The sequence below is a fragment of the Gracilinanus agilis genome, chromosome 3, assembly GCF_016433145.1.
Source record: "Gracilinanus agilis isolate LMUSP501 chromosome 3, AgileGrace, whole genome shotgun sequence".
Lineage (NCBI taxonomy): Eukaryota > Metazoa > Chordata > Mammalia > Didelphimorphia > Didelphidae > Gracilinanus > Gracilinanus agilis.
Window position 1 is genome coordinate 680433548 of NC_058132.1, and position 18989 is coordinate 680452536.

Consider the following 18989-nt stretch of genomic DNA (forward strand, 5'->3'; position numbering starts at 1 on the left):
GATAGCCAGGCCAAGAGACGAGAGGTCCTGGGTTCAAATTTGACCTCAGACACTTCCTAGCTGTGGGACCCTGGGCAAGTCACTTAACCCCCATTGCTTAGTCCTTACTGCTTTTCTGCCTTAGAACCAATAAACAGAAGTGATTCTAAGACAGAAGGGATTAAAAAAAAAAAAAAAAGAAACCATCCAGGTACCATTTTGCCTAAGCATAGCAGGGTGGGTGTGCTAAGTACCTTCTGAATGTTCTACTTAATTCTGATTCTGATACTATGATTTATTCCCTACTGCTTTTTTTAAAATAAAAAGTAAAACCTCCAGTAAACTTTACCTTGACAGCCTTTTCCTCATCTCTTAGCATCGTTTCCATTTTGATAGCTTTATCTTCTGAACTCATAGTTTTGTCAGTGAGATCCTTTAGTTTTTCAGTGAGCATCCGATTATGTTCTTGAGTGGAATGTAGCCTAAACACATCATTCAAAGAAAGATCATCAGAAAAACTAAGAAACAAATTGTTCAGAAGAGCCACTGAGGGCGGCTTCTTCCGACTAGAGAACCGCTGTGCTCTGAAATGGATTCAAATAGCATTAACCCAATTAATTTTTCTATCAACTAATAACAGATTAGGTGGGAAAAGTTTATGAACTTTTAAAATAATTTGGCATCTGACACTTAGGAATTGTAAAAAATATCATAGTTATGGAGAAATTAAATACTGCCATTTGCTAGATGTCATCTCTAATTCTTTTTGTTTGTTTTTCAAAAAGGCGTTTCTGGTTATTACTAAAAGGAATACTATAGAAATAGGAATTGAGTGATAATACATGTATAACCAAGTAGAATTGCTTGTTGGCTCCAAGGGTGGGGGGGGGGGGGAGAAAAGGGGAGGGAAAGTACATGAATCACGTAACCATGAAAAAATACTAAAATAAAAATTTCTTTTAAAAAGGCTTTCCTTACGTATCAGTCTTTTCTTGAATTCTTTTCTTCAGACTCGTCACCTCCCTCCTAATGGCTTCCAGGTCATGTGAAGTTCTAGTCACTGTGGCTTTGAGAGTGTCCAGCTGAGGGTTAGGTAGCAAAGGAAAGAGACATTTTAACTCAAGAGCTTACACGGAAATGTTTCCCACCATTTCTGGGAGGTTCCATTGCTCTTCATGATGATGATTTATCTTGAGGCCACCCCAGAAGTACGATATATTGTATACTATAATTGATCAATATAATGATATAGTGTTTGCTATTGTATCAGTTGAAGAAAAGTCCACAAATTTAGACCATTATCCTGTGACCACTCACATGATACACATTCCAATATTCTCTCTCATGAAAAAGAAAATACAAATAAATAATAAATGAAGAAATGAAAGATGCTTGCTTGTGCCTATCAAAATCACAAGGATAATGATGCCAAATGCATTGATTGAACTATAAGAACATGAAGGCTTTTATAAACTGATAGTAGCTTTGCAAATTGCTTCAATCTTTTTATAAAACAGTCCTCCAAGATATGAATCACTCTATAATTCCATTATTTGGAATAGATCTCAAGGAAATCATTCAAAAAAATACTCGAAAAATATTTATAGCTGTATTACTTGGAGAAGAAAAACGGAAAGAATCTCAATGCCTAATAGGTAACAATTGAACAACCTATACCATATCAAAGAAACAAAGTTAATTTCATTAAAAATGGCAAAGGTGAAGAATATAAAGAAATGTGTTAAATATGAAATGATAGAAGTTTAAAACCAGAACTAGAAAAACATCGTTACCTACAACTAAAACATAGTCTTTTACACATATGGCTAAGTATCATAGAAGAATTTAGGAGTTACTAAGTTGTTACTGTTATTTATGTTTAAACATTTTTTGGTTCTAAAAATTTTTGACTATACTTTTCAATTGGTTTTTGTTTTATGCTAAGTATCTAGAGTATATTATAAAATACAAGACAAACCCCAAATCATATTTGGGAAAAGGTCAATCAATTATATGTTCTTTTCCCTAACAGACTAGCATTTTCAACACTGTCTTTCATATTTTATTAAATCCTGACTAAAAATGTGGGGAGTTTATCCAAAATTGGAAGCAATGTGGTATTTTTAAGTGGTCTCTGAGAACACCGTTTAGAAATTACTTATAAATAAAGATCTTCTTAATGAAAGTCCAAAATTGTGAAGCCTCCTGACACTCAAGTCATTTTGGCCTCTGTATCCACTAGTTTTGCACAGGACAGAGGTGGCTCCTAGCCAGGCTAAGGCATCTGACCCAGGCAGGAACTTTGATTCCATTAAGAAAGAAAGAAGAGAGGTAGGAAGCCCTTGAATCAAGGGCTCACTGGTTTTTTTGACCATATCTTGTACCCCCAACACACACACACACACACACACACACACACACACACATACATACATACACACACACACACATACACACACAAAACACACATATATCTCCAAGTACCTCATCCTGGAGCTGTGCTCGACTGGCATCACAACTTTGATACTCTAGTCGAAGTTTCAAAGCTTTACGATCAGCGAGTGTGATTTTCTTCTCATACTCTGCATTGTTTTCAACCTCATTCTCCAAGAATTTGATCTTTTCCTTAATTATGTTTTCTTTGGCTCTTAAGTCCTGCTTTACTGTTGCCAATGTCTGGCAAATAAAAATGCATAATTTTAGTAAGAGATATTGAAAAATAAATCATATTTTCATCTTTTGCTGAGTTGTTTGGGTTTTTTCTGAAATTTCCTTTAAGAAAAAATTCTGCCAAAAAAGTCCTTAAAGGGGGCAAAGCTGGATATCTCAGTGGATTGAGAGACAGGCCTAGATACAGGAGGTCCGAGGTTCAAAATATGGCCTCAGATATTTCCTGGCTGTGTGATCCTGAGCAAGTCACTTAATCCCCATTGCCTAGCCCTTACCATTCTTCTGCCTTGGAAGCAATACATAGTACTGATTCTAAGGTGGGAGGTAAGGGTTTAAAAAAATCCTCAAAGTATCAAAGAAAAATTATTTTTAAAATGCAAAAATGTTATTCTCCCATTAATAAAATACAAAATCTGAATCTCAGGTTTGAAGAACTCTTTTAAGCTTACCCCAAAGTTGGACATCACACTTTTTGTTTGAAGATTTCCCATGAGAAGAAACCTCTTCCCCCAATCTCTTCCAGTCTCCACTCCTGTGGCAACCTTTTCCACTTCTTAACAGTTCTCATTCATAGAAGTCTTTCCTTCCCTCAAGGGGAAGGCAATGAATTAATTAATTTTAAAGCATTTATTATTGACTATATTCCAAATACTAAATTCTAGGGGGAAAATACAAGCAAGAAAAACCAATCAATGTCCTCAAGCAGCTTCCATTCTAATAGGGGAAGACAATACATACACAGAAAGGAATGGCCAGAGAGGAGTCTTATGGAAAGTGAAGTCAGAGAGATGGTGATTGATCTCATAGGGCCATTTTAGGAATAGTAGTATTGGTTTGATAACTGTTTCTAGAGGTAAAGTTAGAAAGTATGTTATGTGAAGGGGAAAGGCAAATAGGAAAGGAAGAAGGCATGGCATTGGATGGTCTGGAAGTGGTGTCAGTGGCCTGACACTAGCCAAGATAAGGTGAGTGCTCTTGAATCCTAGATCTGTTTCTTGGCAATTTTCACAATGGTCCAGGCTCTGCCTTCTGGGGCCAATAAAAACAAATCTTTCCCCTCTTTCCTATGACAGCTTTTCAAATCCTTAAAGGTGACCTTCATGTCTCCTTGTAGGTCTTCTCCTTTCCAGGCTAAACATTCCCATTTCCTTCCACTGCTCCAAGTGCCATCTTCTCAACCACTCCTTTACCAGCCTGCTCACCCTCCCACTGGTCGCCAGGCTATCATTCATATCATTCTCAAATGTTATGTCCAGAAGTGAATACAAGCTTCATGATGTGATCTGACCAGAGAGAAAATATTAAAACTCTCACCTTCCCAGGTAGGGTACCATGATTCTTCTTGCTGCCCAAGTCTTAATTAGCCCTCCTGGTGGCCCCACCATACTGCAGACTTGACATCGACTAAATTGCACCTCCCATTATAGGAAGTGAATTGTGAGGAATAACTTAGAATTCTGTGCTTTATATCATATGACTGGCATTAAAGAAGGATCTTTAGAGGGCAGCTAGGTGGCTCAGTGGATAGAGAGCCAGGCCTGGAGAAAAGAGGTCCTGGGTTCAAATCTAGCCTTCAATACTTTCTGTATCCTGTGTGACCCTGGGCAAGTCACCTAACCCCCATTGTCTAGCCCTTACGGCTCTTCTGCCTTAGAACCAATATATAGTATTGATTATAAGATGAAAATTAAGGGTTGAAAAAAAAAGGACCTTTATTTAATTTTTTATTATGCCCTTTCCAGTCCAAAGATCATACCCATTGGCAGAGAAAATAGAATCTACAGAAGGGCTAAGGTACTCTGACTTCTTGCTCAGTCTCTGGTGATTCATGCTCTTCTCCTTTTCCACCATCATTGAAGAAGTAGATAAAGGCCACACAGTACTGTGGGCTATTGTAGGCTGGTCTTTGCTTGTGAAGTGCCATGCCAAAGAATCCATCCCCAGGTGGCCAGCTCCCCGTTACATTGTGAGGACACACTGGAGTAGTACTTCGTGGAAGTTATCCCCACATACAGATTAGAACAAAATAAAACAAAGCCATCTGGTTGTCCTTGGCTTATCCAGTCTATCTCAGGTCATTCTGAGCTTTAGCCCTCCTGACACTTTTCTTTCAGATTCACCCCATGGTTTTGAACTCATCCTCTGTTAGGGCCTTTGGCTTCCATCCTTCAAATAGGTATTTTTAAAAATTGAAATTGGCTGGTGAGTTCCCAGTGCATCCACACTGGTTTCTTTATTCAGTCCTCTATTTCTCAACTTCTACCTCTGGGCTATTGCCTAAGCAGTGTCCTACTCTATGCTAGGATGAACTTTTTTCTTACCTGTGCCTCATAATCCTTAATTTCCTTCAAAATTCAATTCAAGCTCATCTCCTACCCAACACCTTTCCTGATCCCCACACCCCTTCCCAGCTGGTAGCACCTTCCTACCAAAATTATTCTGATTTTATTTCATACCGAAGTACCTATATGTATCTCTTCTCTCTAGCGACAGAACGCAAGCTTACTCTTTTAAGGTAGGGTTGTTTCATTTTTGTCTTTGAATCTCCTGATGCAGTGGCTAATATTAGGGAAGGTGAGGAAACAAGCATTTCTATAGCATCCATTACAAGCTAGGCACTGGGCTAATTATTTTACACCTATTATTTCATTTGTCCTCGCAACAGCTCTCCAACACAGTTGATGTTATTATCCCCATTTAAAAGGAGAGGAAACTGAGGCAGACAAAGATTAAATGATTTGCCCAGGGTCATACAGCTAGTCTCTGGGACTGTATTCAAACCGGTACTTCTCTAATAGGCAATTAATATATTCCTGCTTATTGGTCAATTTCTCTTTATAGGAATTATTTCTCTCTGTGCTTTCAGGATTCCAACCTCACAATGTTTGTGGTACTCTTAAAAACTTCTTTTTTAGATTTTTAGCCCTTGGAACTTCATGCTCTTTCTAGACCTCCCAAAATGCTCACCATCCCACAGCCCAGTGTTGGCCATAGAGTAAGCAAGCACTTAATGATTGCTCTTCAATTCGCTGTTTCCCCAAATCCAAGATGAATGTCAGACTGGTCTTGGCTTGCCCCTACTTCTCTATCACAAATTCAAAACTTAAGTGGTTCCTTTGCCTCTGGCTCCCATCATCTCCACCCCAACAATCAGTCTTCTCTCTCACTGGCAAGAATCAGATCCTTAATTCCCCAGTGGTTCTTCCAACCACTGAAGGATGAAATAATTATTGAGGCAAGTCGAGCAATAGTTGGCCTCTGCTTTGGGCTGAGAAAGTGAGGGTAAGTGACTAGGTAATTCTCCATACTGCTTTGTCTGGTGCTAGGCTTGTGACTTATTTCCTAAAGTCATTTATTTCCTTCTTCTGGGAGGTCTACTGGATGCTCCAGTATCACTTCTATTCTTAATTACATTGATCTTCAACCCAGTGGTCTCCACCAGCTCACCCAACCACCTTCCTTGCTCCTAGATTTCTTCCCACCAATATATTTTCTTAATATGCAAAATTCTATTCTGAGTTCCCCTTCTCTGTATCCTATTCTTTTTCGATCAGCTATGTTCTAGGCAAGAGTCTCACCTCTCCAACTTTCAGATTTCTAACTAGATATGTCATAGGCAAACAACAGATCCAAAACAATTTGTTATCTTTTCCCCTAAACCCACTCCTCTTCTGAAATCCCGCATTACTACTGATGATGCCACCAGTCACCCTGGCTTGAAATCTTCATATCACCCTTTTCTTCACTCTCGAACACCGTTTATGTCCAATCCTATACCATCTCTAAGCCAGTCCTCACATATGTCCCTTTTCTCCATTCGCAAAGCCACTACCCTAATTCAGATCCTCCTTACCGCACACCCAGACTATTGCAATAGCCTCCTACTTGGTCTCCCTTTCTTATGTCTTTCCCCTCTCCAATCTATCCTCCAAGTAATAAAGCAACAATCTGGCCGTGTTAGTACCCTATTCAATAAATTTCAGGAGTGCCCTCTTATCTGTTAGTCTTTTAAAGCTCTTCACAATCTGGCCCTTTCCTACCTCTCTAGACCTCCAAGTACTCCACCATTCTGCCATACTGGCCTACTTGCTAGATTTCACACAGGATGCTTCCTCTCTCACCTCAATGGCCTTACACTGGTTATCCCTCATGACTTTTTTTTTATTTATTTAAAAAAATTTAATTTTTTACCAATTACATGTAATAACAAATTTCTACTCGTTTTCCTAAGTTATATGAACAAAATGATCTCCCTCCCTCACTTCCCCCTCCCAGTGCTGGCAGGCATTTTGACTTGGGTTATATCATGCCCCTTTTTATCACAATGTCAGAATCCACGGCTTCCTTCCAACTCAGCTCAGCTACCATTATTGTCCATGAAGCCTTTCTTAATCTGCTTCCTCCTCCCACCCACCCCAGCTACTAGTGCCCTTCCTCCCACATGGCATTTATTTTGTGTATATTCTGTATCTACTTGGATATGTCCATGTCACTCGGCTACAAAGTAAGCTCCTAAAACAGAGGCATGGTTTCACTTTGTCTTTACATCTCCAGCATTTAGCACAATGCCCAATAAGCATTCCTCCTTTTATTAGCTGCTAGCTTCCCTTCATCTGCTCCATGCTCCCTGGGAGCCCATTTGGGGCTGCCATAAGAGTAGAGCAATGTGACTGCTCAGAGTGCTTCAATGGGCTGGGGGCCACCCACTGCCACCCCTCTGGGAAGATGGGAGAGCATAAGGCCTTACCTGCTCCTCCATCTTCCAGAACCCTGGCATTGCCCTATGACCTGCCAATGCACTTTTTAGGGTCCCAGGCCTTGCCACTCCCCCATATCAGTGAGCCCATAGTATTTCTAGGCTTTTCCCAATTAGAACATGCTCTTGAACATAGGAATGGTCTTGGTTTTTCTACTAGTATCCATAGCACTTGACACAGTGCTGGGTACACAGTAAGCACTGCTTTTCCCTTATTCATTCCTATTTGTAGCTTATATTACTTAACCCTTCTTTGGGCATTTCTGCATGGATATCTGAAGGGAGGCGTGGCTTTTATTGCTGGCTCTCCTCTTGGATTTTATCTCCTATGAATTTCAGAGTCTCCCTACTGTCATTCTACTGCCTTTGTTAGCCATTGAACCTAAGGTAGTTTATCTACCTTGATGCAAATACCTTGGCAGTTCCAGTACCAGGACCTCTATCACCCCCACCCCAGCTATGGCTTCTTTGAAATTTGTAAGATTGATTAGACAAATTCAATATGCTTCATTCCTTGTTAGGAGTCTCATTCCCATATTTTACTGAGGTCCCCAAATCCAAATCTCAGTATTAAGCACCATCTTCTAAACCAGTTATTTACTTCTCAAATCTTCCTCTTTCGAAGCATTTGCCTTCAATTGGCTGTAATGACAAAAATACTACCTATGCCCCTAAAGCCTTCAGTTTCTTGCCCAAGATTTCACAGTCACAAGCATTGAACACGGTTTGTAAATATCTTCTGGCATTATTATTTGTGCCCATGTGAATCACCAGAAATAAATATTAGTCATCCAGTCTGACAAGCCTTTGAAGGTTCTCCATCCAGTACTGGATACATGCTACAAGACAGACAGATCTCTATTGTTATCAGCATGACAAATGGCTGCCTTGGTTCCCAACCAACACCACTCAAATCTTCTCCTATTCTGCAGCACCTAAAGCTCCATATCCCCCTTCCTGGGAGCAAAAGCATCACTTCTTCCTGAGAGAGTACAGCTCCCTCCCCTTCTGGAGGTCTCTGACTTATTTCTTTTAATGTTCCTTTGCCCTTTGTCTCCAGGGAACATTTTTCCATCCTCCAGTTTCCTGACACAGGGCAGAACTCCACTCTAGCCTCTTTAGATCTGTTTTCTTCTTTGTTTTCCTGTTAAAGCTCTTTTGCTTTTTAAAGGAACATTTGAGTCTCTCTCATAACTGGCAGAGTGCAAAGGTGTTTCTTCAATCCCTCCACCTTCTCCTCTATGAAGGAGCCCAGCATGCACTTTGAAAAGAGAGACCAGTCAATTGGCCATGCACAAATAGAAACATTTTTATTCATCCTATAAAACCTCCCGGGGGTTTCCCTACTTAAAGGAAATTAAATCCTCAGTCCTTTGTTGTTCTTTTAAAATAAAATAAAGCAAAGAAAGGACAACTTTGACCAGTTTTATTAAAGAATACTTTTGTAAAGTTTACTTTTCCTTGGTCTGGTGGCATGTGCCTAAAGGATATCAGTAACCTGGATCAATGATAAAAATTTTGTGTACATATTCTATGATACTTTCCATATGTAGGATCTAATTCAATGTTATTGTTACTCTATTTGTTTTGGCCAATGGAGTGTAAGATTCGGTTCCTGATTTCCTTAAACCCATTTAGTTATTGGCTAGGAGGCCAATTTGTCTTTCTCTTAATTTTCTGGTCATTTTAAAGGTCTCCTTGTCATCCAATTTACATTTTCCACCTTTCAATCCCAGTTGAACTCTCAAGTTGATAGATTCTACTCCAGCATCATCTCTTCTGTGGCCACCATATTTTAGGCTTTTGTATAGAAGGACCCATCACCAGAAACATGTCACCTCACTAGCCAGGGAGCAAAGTTTCTATTGTCCTGTGTAATGGCTCCCCTGTAGAATAGCTGCAAGTCAATTGCTTGGGGGAATCTCTAGCTCCAGTCATCACTCTCCTGTCTTCTTAGCTGGTTTCTTCTTGTTAGCATGATCAATACCACACACAACTTCTTAAAGCCAGGCTCTGAATTGACCTGTTTCCCTTTGTATCCCTGCAGCAAATGTAAGCCCCACTGAGGGGAAGGCCTAGACCATTTTTGCCTTTATACATCAGAACCTAAGATAGTACTTAGCACAAAGGCCAGACTTTAGAAATTCACTGACCTGAAACTGAATCAACCAAAATAACTGAATCCATCTTAGAGATAATTTTCTAAATATTTCTTTTTGCAGTTTGAAGTAAATGAGTCAAATATTAGTAAAAGTGCAGGACTGAGCAAGTGATTTACCAAAGCACAGTGGTCGATGTCTCTATCTCGTTTTTGCATCTGCTCAATTGTGTTCTCCCACTGTTTAATGAGGTCCTTCCTCTCACCATGAACCCTTCGAAAATCTTGGGCTGCTTTATCCAGCTCAATCTGCAAAATATTACAACAAAAGCATACTTCTGAGGTCTAAGTCTTGTGATAAACAGTAGGCTCAAGTCAATGACGGTCAAGTCTACAAGTATTTGTGAAATGATAACTACAGGCCAGAAACTTGGCTGAGTGATACAAAAAAAAAAAAAAAGGGAAAAGGGCTCTGCCCTCAAGGAGAGGAGGAAGAGGAGAAGTAGGAACAGCAGCAGCAGCAGCACTCAAAGAGTACCCTCAAGTTTCCACACTCTCCAAAGAACTTTACAAATATTATTTCATCTGCCCCACCAGCCCCGGCAGCCCCCTTGGGGGCAGGAGTTCTCATGATGTGCACATTCCCACAGGGGAGACAGCTAGCAGGGCAGGTTATGGAGGGCTGCATCTCTAGCTTTACCAACCTGGGCAGACAGTGTCTCCGTCAATTCATCATCAAGTGCCTTCCGTTTTTCATTGCAATCGATCGTTAGTCTTTCTATCTGAAGCATTAGTCTCTGCACACACAAATATCAACAGTTAATTACTCACTGCCTAATAAACTGTTAGACCCTGAGTCCTATGACATTTATTCAGTATACAGAAAACTAAAAGATAGGTGGATAGCCTCACTCTAATGACTAAAATAATGATTAATCTGACTGTACACAGACTGCTGACTAAAGGAAATGATGTCCACATCAGTCATAATTCGTTTTCTATTCAAATAAAATGAGTTTCATTTTTGTTCATATTATTTGATGCTCACCTATTCTTTTCTCAAGAAAAAGCATTCAGGATCTATAGGTGAGAGTATTCTCTAGTCCAGTGATTCCCAAAGTGGGTGCCACCGCCCCCTGGTGGGTGCTACAGCTATCCAGGAGAGCGGTGATGGCCACAGGTGCATTTGGGGGCGGTGAATAACTGTAAAGGGGCGGTGATAGTATTTGACAGGGGCTGCTAAGTCATATTTTTTCTGGAAAGGGGGCGGTAGGCCAAAAAAGTTTGGGAACCACTGATCTAGTCTAAAGGCTTTGGACTCCTACATTTCTTACCGATAAACCAGATTTTCTTCTATTTTCACCATCTTCCCCAATATCCATCTATGCATTGATTTCCCCAAGTATTAGAATATATACTGTCTTAATTTGGACATCATGGAATTTCTCTACCTCCTCATATTCTGCAATGGTCCTTCTCAGAATCAGAATTTCTGGGTAGAAGGGACCTCAGCAACCATCTAGTCCAATATACTCTCAATAAAAAAAAAAAATAGGAGACAGCTGGATAGCTCAGTGGATTGAGATCCAGGTCTAGAGACAGAAGGTCCTGGGTTCAAATCTGGTCTCAGACACCTCCCAGCTGTGTGACCCTGGGTAAGTCACTTAACCCCCATTGCCTAGCCCTTACCACTCTTCTATCTTGAATCAATACATAGTATTGATTCTAAGGCAGAATGTAAGGGTTTAAAATAATAATAATAATAATCCACATTCTGAGATACCTAGCCAGACTTTGCTCCAAGACCTCCAAAGAAGGGGAATCCTAAAATCAACTCCATTGACACGTCTTCATTTGCTTCACCAAGGACAGCTTTGGAGTCTTCTCACTATTCATTCAGTTATTGGACAACAATCTCATACTTAGGGAACCAACACCTAAATTAATGCTCATGGACAAGCTAAAAACTATCCTATACCCTTAGTACTCTCAGCCTCCCTTCCCAACTTTACCACTATAGTGGCTCAAGACTGAGGTAATTTTTTATTTTTCTTTATTTCATAGCTTGTCATGGCCAAAGAATTCATCCTCAAGCAACTACCTTACTAGAGAAGGGTCACTGAGCTTAGGTTCGTAGGCTGGGCCTTGGAAAATAAACTTAGTCATGATTGTTAAATAAAGGGATTTAACCACAAAAGGGTTGTTTTGGTTGTTTCCACTATTATGTCCTTAATTTCCAATGTTGTTAATTTCCATTTTGGAGATTTTTTTAAAACAATTATTGCAGCTTCTTCAAGCTATTGTATTCTCAATTAAACCACCTATACAGTTAGACCAAGTTGGACAGTACTAATTTGCTTAAATTTTGAAAACAGTAAAATTGATAATACCTGAAAAACTGGTGGCAGTTGTGACTTCAAAACAGCAATGTTATATTTAAACAGATTGTAAACAAATATTGTGTTCATCAGGTGTTCACCAGTGAGAGAATCATTGATCATAAATTTATTATTAATTGATTCATCAATAAATTGACTTTTCATACCCAGAACTCTCAGAATTCATTTCTCCATCACAAGCTTAACAATGCCTTTTTATAATCACCCTGATTTTGCTGTCATCTTGTTGGGTGTACTTCTGGAGGGCAAACGCATCACTGTCTTTATGAGCAGACTCCTCTAGCCATGCCTCCAGAGCTTGTTGGTCCCAGTTCATCTGACATCTCAAACACTCCAGTTTTTGAGAAGATTGAAATATAGCGTTCTAATTCCAAAAAAAAACATGAAATGTGTTGATCATGTAAAGAAACTAAATGAAAAAGCTTTCAAAACAGCTTTACTTGGCTGTATGTATGTGCAAACATGGATTTACATATATCTAATATTGTATACTCTATATAGATATCTATATGATTTTTTAAAAACCTCTGGGAAAATTGGAAAGCAGTTTGGCAGAAAATCAGGCTCAGACTAACAACTTATAGTGCATTCCACAATGTAGAAATGGATACATGATAATAATATTAAAAATTATACTACTAAAAATAAGAAGAGACAGCTAATCATGGAAACTGAATTCTTAAACTAAACAAAGGATAAAAGCAATTACAAAAAATAACATGAATAATTTTCATTGCATGAAACTGAAAAGCTTGTGTACAGACAAAAAATTAATATACCTAGGATAATAAGGAATAGAAGTGGTAGAAGGAGAAAACATTTTTATATCAAATTTCTCTGATAAAAGTTTGGTATCCAAGACATATAAACAGTCATATGACTAATAGTCATGCCCCAAATTGTCAAAGGATATGAACAAACAGTTCTCAAAAGAATTGCAAAAAATTCACAATGATAAGAAAAAGGTCCAAATCACTAATAGTAAATCAGAATAATTCTGTGGCTTTATCTCAGACCCTAAAAATGATGGTAAAAACAGGAACGTTGAAGGGGTTGTGTAAAGATAAGCACACTAATACATTCTTGATAAAGCTATGAGATGGTACAACTATTTTGGAAAACAATTTGGAATTATGCAAATAAAGTGACAAATGTCCATATCTTTTGAACAAAAAACTCCATTACAAGGTTTGTGCCCCAAGGAATCTATCGATAAGAAAAAAGTCCCCCAATACTCTAAATATTTGTAGCATATTTTTTTTGTGATAGCTAAGAACTGGAAACAAAGTAGATATCCATCAGTTAGGGAATGGCTAAACAAATATTGTTACATGAATATAATGGAATAAGAAAAAAATAAGGGTAATAAATACAGAGAAGCCTGGAAAGATCTATATGAATTGATGCAGAGTGAAGTAAGCAGAGTCAAGAAAATAAAATATCCAAATAACTGCAACAATGTAAATGGGAAGAACAAACATACACCAACAAACAAAAGTAAATGTAAAAAAATGATAAATATCATGTGATACTTGAATGAAGAGCTTTGAGAAGACAGTCCCAATCTACCCCCTTTGTAGAAGTGGGAGGTCCCCACATTTGTACATATGTTAGGACTTTTTCATTGTATTGATCAGATTTGCTGATTTTTTTTCCTTTTCTGAAAATGCTATTTGTCATCTGAGATGGCTCTCAGAGAAGGAGAGGGGAAGAATACTTGGTTAACCTATGGTGCTGTAAGAAACAGAAAATATCAATAAAAACTTATTTTTAAAAAAGATAAAAGTTCAATAGAAAAAAGAAAAGAGATAAACAGCAGAGAGAGAGAAGATCCCTGCCTTCCTTCAGTGTATAATCTTCTACACTAATCTGTATAAATTTCAAAGAATGGTTTTTTGTCTTTGTGCCTACAAAAACAACTCACGAATACCACAAAACTGTCAACTCTTCTCCTTCCACTGTGAAAATGAGTCAATGCATTTTATTTGCAAAGATTAGAAAAGATTTTATCAGAAAGTTATCAGTAGCATAAAATATTAAATAAGATCAGGCCACATACTTCTATTTCAGATTTTCTTTCTCTGAATGCATTCATTTCATGTTCCATTCGGCGAATCTCATCCTTCACTCGTCCAATTTCTCTCAAGGCAATGGCCTTTAAGTGGTTTTCTGTCTCAATCTCATTCTTTTTGGCTCTGCAAAGAGACTGCAGAATAATATTTACAAGAGAGAAAAAACATTCCATTTTAATATCAAAATATCTCCCACAAAAAGGGAGCCTAAGAGACTTAAAAAAAAAAAAAAAAAAAAAAAAAAAAAGGTCTAAGCATTGCTAAACTATTTCTCATCCTTTTGAAATTGGTGCCAGGTCAGACTTGGTCATGATAGGATTCACTTAAACATGACCTAGTCAGGGATATGGTCATGGAATATTTTATCTTGGGGCAAAACCCAAAGAAAATATTGATGGCAATAGTTTCCCATTGCTATCTTGGTCAAGGAGCAGCATGCCCTAGTAGAGAAGGGATCAGCCTCAGAGTCAAGAGTTGGGTTCAAATCGCACCATTAACACATACTTGCTGGATGAACCAGATAAAGTCACCACCCTTCTCAGTGCCCCACACAGCTCCCTAGGGCAACAAGTTGCAGACTGGGTGACTATCTGCCTTGGGCTAGGGAGTTTCAGAAACTCCCTACATTAATGAAATCACAGGTCCAGACCAAAAACATTGGTCAAGAGCAAGCCAAAAGAATTTACCATAAAAATCAGGCTTTGAAATTCTGAGCCATATCTGATTGATTTAAATTGAGTTTCCCAGATCAGTATTTCCCATAACTCACTACTGAAAGATTCTCCTCAAAACAAAATAAAAAAGGAGTCTGACCAGATGCAATCATCTGGAAAAGAGGATAATGCTAATGGTGGAATTTTCCTGAATTCTGAGTTAATGACTCACAGACTCTAACCTGTAACACTTCCAAGTCAGTTATACCATCTCCACACCTAGCGTTTTAAATGCCCGTCCATCTGTAGCAACAGCTCAGACCTCTCTGGGCTTTCTGACCACTCCCCAAAGGCCTTGGGCACTAAACACAATTTTTATGATATTGGTTTGGTAAAGATTCTCAGGTTTCCTGATGATTCTCCTAAAACCTGACACCAGAACAAATCCCTGTGTTCTCTCACCTTCCATCTTGACCCTGGTATAGCCAGGAGCTGGGCTAAGGAATGTTCTTTCCTTGGGACCTCTCTTATCATCATGCCTACCCTGAAAACCCTGGGCTGTTCCAGGAGGTCTGGGTTCTGCTTCTCCCAGAATGGAAGGAGACACCCTCTATTTGGAAATAAAGGCCATACAAAAACAAACAACAAAGGAGTTATATGACTTACCCAGAGTCACCATAGCCAAGAAGTGTCTGAGGCAGGATCTGAACCTAGAACTTTCTAAACCCAAAGTTATCACTGCTAGGTACTATGTCATATTGCTGCTTTCCCTCTTCTACTGAGAATATTATAATAACAAGGGTAAGGAAAGAGAGAGAACTGGAGGCACCAGAGCATACTATCTCTTATTTGGTAGCACAGGACAGTGCCTGGGTTCAGATCTTCTGCTACTATCTGCAGAACCTTGTGCACATCACTGCCTCAGTGTGGGCTTCCATTCCTCATCTATAAAATGAGAAATTTGAACTAGATGACCTCGAAGGTCCTTTCCAGCTCCAAAGCCATGATCCAAACCCATCTATCAGTGCAGGCAGTTAGTCACTGATGCCCAGAGATGAAAAGGATAATGGGGGTGATGTAGTACAACTTTCTAACGAATGGGTTTGATTCCTGCCAAGTGGTAAAGATGGCCCCACCTCTGCTAAAGCAGAAGGCCCACAGGTCTGCCACGCTGACCTTTCTTGCCTCTAGTAAAATCCAGGGGCCTTCAGAACTAGTAGGATGTTACCATCTGTCTTCTTCACCATTAGGTTAAGGATTATTCAGCACTGTAAGATTGGATCACTGCTCTGCCAGCTCCATGTTCTTACCTGGGTGAACGAAAACTCCTGATTGACATTTTTTAAATGACTTTTCATAGCTTGAATTCTCTCCTCGTAGTCAGAGATCTGGTCCTGCAGGGTTGTTCTCTCATTGTGCATTCTCAGCAACTGTAAACAAAGGCCATGATCAGCAGGAACCCTATTTGCTCCATACAAGTACTCAAGGATTCCAATCTTAGTAAAAATCAAAAGTTCTTTTCTGCATATGCACCTGGACTTTGAAAATCCATTTTTTTTAAATTATAAAACACAATTTTGTCACTTTATGATAATGAGGGAGGAAATCAACATAGCAGAAAGTAGGATGGAAATCAATTTTAATATATTCACAGGAGTCAGAAGGTATATTTCAAAAATGTATTTTTCCCACTGAAAAACTGCACTCTCAAGACAAAATGATTCCCAAAAGAAACCAAACCAGGTCTTTAAATGATCAGAGTAAATCTAAGGGTGCCTCCAGCCACAGAGCAAACCCAGTCAATTCAAGTCCAAGTTTCCCCTTCCTGGTACTTCAAAACTAAGATTATTATTTGGTGGCAGTTGAAATAAAGCAGAAGAGGACAACCAAGCCTCCCCACCACAGTCCCCCACCCCCACTGCCCATAGCACACTAAAAATGTGGCTCTGAACCTATTCTGCATAGTTTTATAATCATGAATAACAAGTGATGAGGAAAGTATTTAAGGAGGGAAAGAGTTTGCATCATGTGATTTGTTTTTACAATTCTAGGTATATAACTGTACTTTTTAAAAAGTCCTCTCAACATCTCACCAAGTTTCCATTCAATCCTGGAGGAGCACTAAAAGAAAACTCTCTAGGACTCCAAGTTAGTGAAAAGTTACCAACTTGCCTTGGTAAATAAAGGGAATTTCCTCACTTAGTTCTCTATCAATAAAATGCCAAGTCCAGCCCATATCCTAAGCACATACAAATGTCTGCTGTCATGAGAGAGAATATAAACTTCTCCAGAGAATACTTTGTAGATCCTCAGAGTTTAATTCATTTTGTTTAGTTGTTTTCAGTCTTGTCTGACTTTCTGTGCCACTTTTTGGGGTTTTCTTGGCAGGGATACTGAAGTGGTTTGCCATTTTCTTTTCTACCTCACTTTACAGATGAGAAAACTGAGGCATAAGTGATTTGCCTAGGGTCACACAGCTAATAAGTGTCAGAGGCTGATTTGAACTCCCATACCCCCAATTCCAAGCCCAGCACTCCATCCACTACGCCACCTAGCTGCGCTAAATAAACAATACAAATTGCTACAAAACAATTTGCATAGCACTTTACATAGATTACTTCAATTGACTTGATCCTCACAACAACTCTTATAAATAGATGTTACTATTATCCCCACTTTATAGATGAGGAAACTGAGTCAAAGAGGTTAATAGAACTGACCAGGGGTACATAGCTGGGAATGTCTTAGACAGGATTTGAACCCCAAACTTCCTAAACCCAAGACCGTCTGTATGCTACTGATCCAATATTTAAAACACCAAAATAATGTGGGCAGAGGAAAAGGGAGAGCGTGGAGTGAAATGCATAGCACAGGCTTCAAGGCCAGGAAATATGGACACAGCTGCCACCCCATGCTGGCTATCCTGACCCTCAACTTCCTCCCTCCACTCTGACTCCTACCTCAGTCCCCCATCCCAGGAACCTGACCCTTCAAACCAGGATCTCCAACATTAACCCCCAATCCCCAAACCCAGGAGGTAGAACTTTGGTCCCCAGAATCCCTATCTCGAGCCCCTGACCCTTCAGTCCCAGGATCCCCAACCCTGTCTCTAGACCCATGACCCTAGCTCCACGGTCTCTGACCATGATTCTGGTCCCCTGACCACCATTCCAGATCTCACATCTCAGACCTTGACCCCAGACCCCTAACCTCAGCACTTCGACCCTTCAGCTCCACGACCTTCAGACCCCGGACTCCGGACCCTGACCCCCCCTCCTCCCCCCCGGTGCTAGATTTCAGACCCTAGCCCCAGGCCCCCTGATCCCCGACCCACTCAACCCAGCCCCTTGACCCCCAATCCCAGGATCCCAACCTAGACCCTTGGCCCCAGAACTCTTATGTCTAGCCTCCTGACCCTGAACCCAAGCCCCTTGGGTCCGGCCTCCGCCTGCTCTACGCCCCTGGCCCCAAGTCCCGGCTCACCTTATTTTCGAGCGCCTTGTTGTGGTCATTGGCCACTGGGATGGCAAAGCCATCCTCCCAGTGCAGCTCGGCCAAGAAATCCTGGCTCATGGTGGCAGCGGCAGCGGCGGCGACAAGTCCTAAAACTAGCTGATCAGACTCCTCAAGCTGGAGTCTGGCTCTCCCCAGCAGCCCTAGCAACCTCTCAGCGTCCTTGGTTACCAAACAGGAAGGGCCCGAGCCGGGAGGAAGGACTTCTGGCACGTTTGAGTCGTTTCCTCGGGCCGGAGGCCTGCGAGCGTCGAGCCTGATTGGCTAATCTGCTTACCGGCTCCGCCTCCCCACGTACTGGCGTCCGGCCCGCCCGCCCCCAAAGGATCCAAAACACCGATGTACCGGGCAGGGAGGGGCGGAGACGGACTCTCTGATTGGTACATCAGGGCAGCACGTGCAGCGTGGTGCACCAATGGCTGGCCCTATTAAGCGGCCAGAGCCTATTTTTAGAAACTGACTGTCCGTTGCCCTGGGAGTTGTCTCTCCCTTTGAGCCCCTGGAACCCTAAACTAGTGCGGGTCTCTTTGCAGCTGCCAACCTCCTTCCTATCCTTCTAACCTTCTCGCCCGCAGCCGACCTCCTCCTTCAGCCGAAACTGCCCCTTCCGAAACTTCTCGGGATCGTCTGGACGCCCAGTCTCAGCCCCCTCCCTTTGAACAGCCCGTTTGGGGCTGACCTTCCCCCCGACTCTGCTCAGCATGGGACGCCCGGCTTTTTCTCGACTTTCTGGGCTAATCACCCGCCTCCCCACAGGCTAGGGTCCTGCACACTGGCCTACCAGAAACTCATCTTCTTTCTCCATACCTTTGCCCTGCCCGTGCCCCATGCCTAAAATGCCGTTGTATT

The 18989-nt window shown here is 40.7% G+C and overlaps 1 protein-coding gene across 1 annotated transcript in view; it reads right to left on the reverse strand.

The window, feature by feature from the left end:
• Window positions 1-18200, reverse strand: part of CCDC39 (coiled-coil domain containing 39) — a 40723-nt gene extending 22523 nt beyond the window's left edge. Inside the window, exons 1-9 of the mRNA XM_044667778.1 lie at window positions 18111-18200; window positions 15938-16057; window positions 13962-14108; window positions 12108-12266; window positions 10208-10300; window positions 9684-9812; window positions 2464-2655; window positions 958-1061; window positions 329-461 (exon numbers count right to left, since the gene is read on the reverse strand). Of these exons, the coding sequence (XP_044523713.1) occupies window positions 329-461; window positions 958-1061; window positions 2464-2655; window positions 9684-9812; window positions 10208-10300; window positions 12108-12266; window positions 13962-14108; window positions 15938-16057; window positions 18111-18200 (1167 nt within the window). The remainder of the gene's footprint in view (window positions 1-328; window positions 462-957; window positions 1062-2463; window positions 2656-9683; window positions 9813-10207; window positions 10301-12107; window positions 12267-13961; window positions 14109-15937; window positions 16058-18110) is intronic.
• Window positions 18201-18989: the final 789 nt, after the last annotated feature.